Below are 7,167 nucleotides of genomic sequence, written 5' to 3' on the forward strand. Positions count from 1 at the left end.
TTAATTCCCAGGAATTGTTTATTACTCAAAAAAGCATGGCAGGGAGAATGAATTATTGCAAGGCAACATAATTTTAGTGGCAATCATGGCACTCTGGATTGCTTCCATGCTCACTAGCCAAGGACTTTACAGAGCACAGAAGCAACCAATTTCTTGTTCAACAGGGAACGAGGCCAGTGACTGTTAGTTACCGCTACCGTGGCAGACTGGCAGAAGCAGTCAGCGTGGCTTATGTATCAGCTTTCTGTAAAACAAGTAACAAAAATAGTAGAAGGGGAATAGGCCCACTTTCTCTAAGAGAAAGACATTTCAGCCTCAGATAAGGGAAGCTACCTCTGCTCCCAAGAGTTCCCACATAACTCTAGTCAAGAGGATTTTTTGGAGCACAACTTCTGCAGAGTTCAGCAAGTTGGTGACATGTGATCTGACTTCTTGGAAGAAAAGTCAATTATTTTAGAAGAAAAGTCTCTTTACACAATGTGCTTCTTTCATCGTTTCTCCAGTTTTTTGTACTTTGCTTCTGTAAAAAAAAAACCAAACACACACAACTATTACTGCAAGCCAAACATTTCAAGAATGAAGTCCCTTCCAATTAGGTTCTCAGGATCTATGTCAGAGCCTCAGTTCTCTTACCAACCTTGGAAGGAATTAACAGTCTGCAGAAATCTGACATTACACTGCAAGCTTTACATGCAATGTTTTGGAAACAGTAGGGGTACAATGATGGTGTTTTGGTTGCAACTTTGTAATACCCTATGTGCTATACAAATAAGTACTTTTAAAACATACATTCACTATGTACAAGTTCAAGGTTTCCATGCTTAACTAAAATTTTACTAAACAGATTTGACAGTTTCAGAATACGTTTCCTACTTGTTAAACTTGCATTCACATAGGCTCCACACCGCAATGGCAAATACATAAAGGTGGATTGCACTACACCACTACTGCTTGTGCCATTGTCCCAGAGAGACACAGTTCTGGCACGAGAAGTCGCCACACTTCGCTCTTCTGTGCAGAGCCTAATCATACAGAAGCTATTTTTCTGATGTCAATCATACTGCCCAGATCAACCCACCCCTCTTAGATAAGAACATAAGAACCATAGGCCCATCCAGTTCAGCTTCCTGTATCACACAGTGGCCCACCAAATGCCCCAGGGAGCACACCAGATAACAAGAGACCTGCATCCTGGTGCCCTCCCTTGCATCTGACATGCATCTGACATTTCTAAAATCAGGAGGCTGCACATACACATCATGTCTTGTTACCTGTAATGGATTTTTCCTCCAGAAATTTGTCCAAACCCCTTTTAAAGGCGTCTAGGCCTGATGCCACCACATCCTGTGGCAAGGAGTTCCACAGACCAACCACACGCTGAGTAAAGGAATATTTTCTTTTGTCTGTCCTAACTCTCCCAACACTCAATTTTAGTGGCTGTCCCCCGATTCTGATATTGTGTGAGAGGGAAAAGAGCATCTCTCTATCCACTCTATCCTTCCCATGCATAATTTTGTATGTTTCAATCATGTCCCCCCTCAGGCACCTCTTTTCTAGGCTGAAGAGGCCCAAACACCGTAGTCGATCCTCACAAGGAAGGTGCCCCTGCCCAGTAATCATCTTAGTTGCTCTCTTTTGCACCTTTTCCATTTCCACTATGTCCTTTTTGAGATGCGGTGGCCAGAACTGGACGCAATACTCCAGGTGTGGCCTTACTATCGATTTGTATGATCTGTGGAAGATGGCTTCCACAGATTCTCTACAGGTAGATTATTCTGGCTGCAGGGTTAACTTGAATCATGGCAAGCTCTATTACTTAATGACAGTCCTTTCCTGCATTTCTTTAGAAAGCTTGGTGCGAAATCTTGAAAATCTGCTCTCTGTCTCATCAACAGAGACAAAAAAGTCAGTGATCATAAGGGACATTGCACTCCCTTGGTGGAAAATGGTAAGGGCCCAATGTGTACAATTTTCTCACAACATTGTCTTGTAGCAATAACACAAGTAGGTACCAAGTTTCTTTGAATATGCATCCAGCTTGTAGGCTGCCTGTTCCAAAGTGGCCACCTGCTCTTCTATTAGATTGATTTGTTCCAGATATGGCTGAAGCCCAGCATCTTCAAGACAGGGGGGAATGGGGTGAGAGAAACAAACAGCAATCAGTTACTAACTGAGCGTAAACAACTTACATCACCTCTTGAGTCATTAATCTTCAAATAATGTGACCAGAACACAGATTCAGCAGTATTTGCATAACCTTAAAATCATGTAAACATACAAAGCTGCCTTAAACCAGGTCAGAATATTAGTTCATTAAGCCTAGAGGTGTCTGCTCCAATAGGAAATAGTTCTCCACGGTCTTAAGCAATGGTCCTTCCTATCCCTCCTACTGGAGACCCTTTCAAACACAAAATATTGGAGATTTAACCTAGGATCTTCTGATGGAAAGCTATGGTCCTTTCCCAATAGAATTCACTGGCTACAAAAAAAATCAGTGAACATTAAATCTACAATGTAGCAAGAAGAAATATTCAAGATTCTTTTTTTTTTTAACCACAACTGATATAAGAAAATCTGGCAACACTGCTAAACAGATTTGTACTGGTATTTACTCACAAATCTATGAATGGTTGCCCAACTCTAAAGCAGTGGTTCCCAAACTTCTAGCACCATGACCCAGCTCATCCCCTGGGTTGCAACGCTGTTGACTGGAGCTCCCAGAGGCCTCTTCCAGGTTGTTCCTGGCTGCTGACCCACTCTTATTAGCCTTCATGGGTTTTAGAATGGCCCACAAAAGTATGTGAAAGCGACCTCCAGTCAAACTGAGCTCCGTAGAGGCCAACAGAATGAGTCACTGGGACGCAGCAACCCAGAAGAGGCTTCTGGTAAGTCATTCTAGCCAGCAGAGTCGCTAGGCCACCTTCCAAAATTGCTCCTATTTGTAGCCAAACTGGCACAAGGGTGGACCAGAGGGCCCAACATGTGACCCACTGCATATGGGGTCACGACCCACACTTTGGGAAACACTACTGTAATGGAAGAACAACTTTATGAAAGGTCACTCTGTCATCAATAGTTTGCCATATGTCCATGGGAATTCTGCATTACATGCACAAAGAGAAAACTTAAGACACCTTACGGCAGTGGTTCTCAAACTCTCTGGGAGAGTTTGAGAGCCACTAAGTACTTGTGTGGGTGGGGGGAGGCAGCGGGGGCAGGGGGAAGGCAGCAGCACGAGCCCCAGGATCGCGCCACTCAGGGGGGCTGCAGGATCTTGGGTGCACTTACCCAAGCCTCCTGCAGCCTCCCCAGGCTGTGGGGAGCCCAGCACGACCTGCAGCAGGGCTCCCTGCAGCAGTGAAAGTAAATGCAGAGTGATCGCGCCCTGCCTCTGCATTTACTTTCACTGCTATGGGGAGCCCTGCTGCATCTTGCTCAGGTAAGTGCACCCAAGCCCCTGCAACCCCCCTGGGCGGCGCGATCCTGGGGATCGCGCTGCTGCCTCCTTCCTGCCTCCAGGCTGCCCCCACCCCTTAAGGGGGCAGAGGCCAGGGCTCACAGGCTGGGGTGTCACGAAGTCCCAGTTTGAAAAGCCCTGCCTTATGATAATTTCAGCTCAGGAAACTCTGTGAAATTATCAAAAAAAGGACAGCCCATACCATAAACAGCCATCCTGCAATGCTTTTCTTAAAACCATAAGCATATTATAAAAGGAAAATGACAACGCATTCCCAATTCCCTCTTTGCTCACCCTCTTTGTGCAGGAATCTACACACAAGAGAATCTATTCATCAGAAACCCTAACACATGGATTTGATTCTATATCATCAGCACATTAGCAATAGGGAAGAATGGAGGAAGCCAAAATACATAAGGCTTGTTTTGTGGTCCACACTGCTACTAGAAGATATCGCAAAGACAAGATTGGGAATCACCAGTTGGCAAAGATAGTGACTATGATTTCAATAAATTATATGCACAAGCAGACAAATACTTGCATCCATCACGAGTGTGTTTTTAAATTATCACCATAGCTTTCCCTTAAACGAGAAGAGAAACCTCTTTTCATTTTACAATGCTTCTGACCTCTTTGCTGTTGGAGAATAAATGTAAGATTAGCCCTGGCTGCATGTCCAATTTATTTATTATACGAGTAGTTGTATCTCACTGCATCATGCCCAGTTCTCACACCCAAGTATATAGCTTCTTTGGATCATGGTTGCTGTGTATGAACACATCCTAAGCTTGCATGTAACAATCTAGAATCAAAGCACGTTCCTCTTTCAAAAGAACATCTCTCTCTACTTACATTTCTGATTCAAGTCTTTCAAGTTTCGACTTATGTTTATAGCAATATCTTTCATTTCCAGGTACTTCAAACTAGTTAGTTTATTCATGTTTTCCAAGAGTTTATAGTCTTCACTAGTAGCTTAAAAAGGGAGAAGAAACAGAAAATAATAATGTCAGTTACTTCCAGGACACAGTTTCACAATTAATTTTAATTAGAGAAGTACAATATGTCTTTAGCCAACAAGATTATTTAAACAAGGGACTTAACAATCTGAGTTCAAAAAACTTATCTCAAGCAAAGACTTTTGTTTCCCTCTAACAGCCATTTTCAACCACTGTGCCATGGCACAATGGTGTGCCACAAGTGGTCCACAGGTGTGCCACAGGAATTTGGGAGAAGGTCATTTATTAGTAGGGCCAACGGGAGATGTGAGCCCCCCACTGGCACCATGGTGTGCCTTGTCAATTGCCAAAAACCTGATGGTGTGCCTAGACAATTTTCATGCCTTGTCAGTGTGCCATGAGATGAAAAAGATTGAAAATCGATGTCTTAGGCATACACACAGGACTCATGGATAGCAATGAAAAAAGGAAGTGTTACCAGAAAATGGGCTGTAATATGCTAGGCAACCTCTCAAAGTGGACAGGGCTACAGCAGGCCAGCAAACTGCATGCATTTGAGATATAGGGCTCAATCCTAAACAACTTTCCAGCACTGACCTAGCCGCAATGCAGCCCTAAGGTAAGGTAACAAACATGCCCTTACTTGAGGAGGCCCCCTTGACTGCCAACCCACTGCAGGATACAGTGCATGCCACATTGGCACAACTGTGTCACTGCTGGAAAGTCGGTTAGAATTGCGCCCATAATGGCATTACTGGAAAACACGGATAGGGCCAAACTGGCATCCCACTGCCCCGAGTTTCTGGAAAGGGAGGGTATAAGTGCTATAAACAAACAAATACTGTGCCCTGATCTGAGAACTCTTATGCACTACAAAAAGCTTATGCCATTCTGGGGAGAGGAAAGACAGGAGATTTTGTTAAGTTTTCTGAAAACTTACCTGTCAGTTCACCTGTTAGATAAATAGCCATTTTGTTGAACATATCCTTACACAGTTCATTGATATCTGCCTCTGCTGGTTCTGTGGCTTCTTCTGCTGTTTCAACAGCAGGATCATCTACTCAAATATAAGTGGAAAAAAAATGTTAGCACTTTAAGGCTGCAATCCTATGCACACTTTCCTGAGAGTAAGCGCCACTGAAGATAATAAGACTTCGTTCTGAGTAGACAAGCATAGTACTGCACAGCAAGATGCCTCTGTGATCCTGTGGGAAGTACTAGATGGGCTGGTTTCAGATAAGGGATGCCTCTTAACTGTATGAGCATGGGCAAATCTGGCAATGCATACTCACAGGGCTTTAAACTCCCAATAAAACAAATCATCCAAACACCACATGCGGGAAGGGGAACAAAATGAAATCAGGTACTGTATTTATTTACTTTTAAAATTCATCTTTTTCATTTAGGTTTCTAGTATATTGCACTTGCACCCCCAAGTTAAGATATCAACAGGTTAAAGAATGAAAACTGTATCAAGAACACTGTTTGGTGCTTTTATGAAGTAAATGGGAATACAGTATAATAGTGTTAGTAGAAAGTATATGAGAGAATGGTGCCTGCCTCCTACGAAGATAAGGAAGCAAGTACAGTCCCAGAGAAGGCAGGGCCACTCCTGCCATCAGTTCCTACTTCCCAAGTGTACAGTTTATGAAAATAGAATAAAAGCAGAAACATCAATACACTGTCATAAACTAGATGTGATCCTTGACATTTACAAAGAGAGAGTGGGGCGGGTATCCACATTTGACATAACGCCTTACACAAACAAAGAGTTCAAACACAAACACAGAGCATCCAAGAAAGAAGCTGCCACTGGGTCGCTGGAAAGTGTTGTCAGTCATTGAGGCTGCAGCCCTAAGCTTTACAAGGGAATAAACCCCACTGAATACAAGGAGACACACAGCCCCGTCTTATGCGTGCCTATTCAGAAGTAAGTTCCATTATAGTCAATGGGGCTTACTTGCAGGAAAGATGGCAGCCTTACAGCACGATCCTATGCATGCCTGGTCAGAAGTAAGCCCCATTATAGTCAATGGGGCTTACTCCCAGGTTAGTGTGGATAGGATGGCAACCTCAGAGGCCAATCCTATCCATGTTTGCTCAGAAGTAAGTTCCATTATAGTCAATGGGGCTTACTCCCAGGAAAGTGTGAATAGGATGGCAGCCTTACAGCACGATCCTATGCATGCCAACTCAGAAGTAAGCCCCATTATAGTCAATGGGGCTTACTCCCAGATAAGTGTGGATAGCATTGCAATCCATGCCTGTCTACTCAGAAGTCAGCCCCATTCCAGTCAATGGGGTTTGCTCCCAGGAAAGTGTGGGTAGGATGGCAGCCTTAGAGCCCATTACTATGCGTGCCTACTCAGAAGTAAGCCCCATTACAGTCAATGGGGCTTACTTCCAGGAAAGTGTGGCTATGAATGCAGCCCAGCAGACATGCACAGCCAGAGGCTGTGGCGGGTCCTCCCTGGCTGCAGACAAGGAGAGGTTAATGGGAAGCCCACCGAGCTCCCCCCAGCACTGCGCCCTTCCACAGGGCAAGGAGGTCTGCCAGGGCGAGTGCCTGACAGAAGCCGCAGCCCAGCCGCCCAGAGCCTCCCCCTCTTACGCTTAGCGGCTTGCTGCCGGGACTCCGGAGTCTCCTCAGGGGGCGCAGCCGCCGTCGCCATGACAAACACCCCCCCCCCGGAGCGAGAACAGAACAGGCTTACTTCCGGGTGCCCACAAACATAGTACAAGCTTCAACACGCA

General features: G+C 44.7%; 1 protein-coding gene across 1 annotated transcript; it reads right to left on the minus strand.

The window, feature by feature from the left end:
• Positions 1-7,167, minus strand: BLOC1S2 (biogenesis of lysosomal organelles complex 1 subunit 2). Its single transcript, XM_066619091.1, has 5 exons — positions 7,025-7,167; positions 5,354-5,470; positions 4,310-4,429; positions 2,013-2,117; positions 1-520 (listed from the first exon to the last, which is right to left on the minus strand). Exons 1-5 carry the CDS (start codon positions 7,083-7,085, stop codon positions 489-491), a joined length of 435 nt encoding a protein of 144 aa, XP_066475188.1. The 5' UTR covers positions 7,086-7,167; the 3' UTR covers positions 1-488.

The sequence above is a fragment of the Tiliqua scincoides genome, chromosome 3, assembly GCF_035046505.1.
Source record: "Tiliqua scincoides isolate rTilSci1 chromosome 3, rTilSci1.hap2, whole genome shotgun sequence".
Classification (NCBI taxonomy): Eukaryota; Metazoa; Chordata; class Lepidosauria; order Squamata; family Scincidae; genus Tiliqua; species Tiliqua scincoides.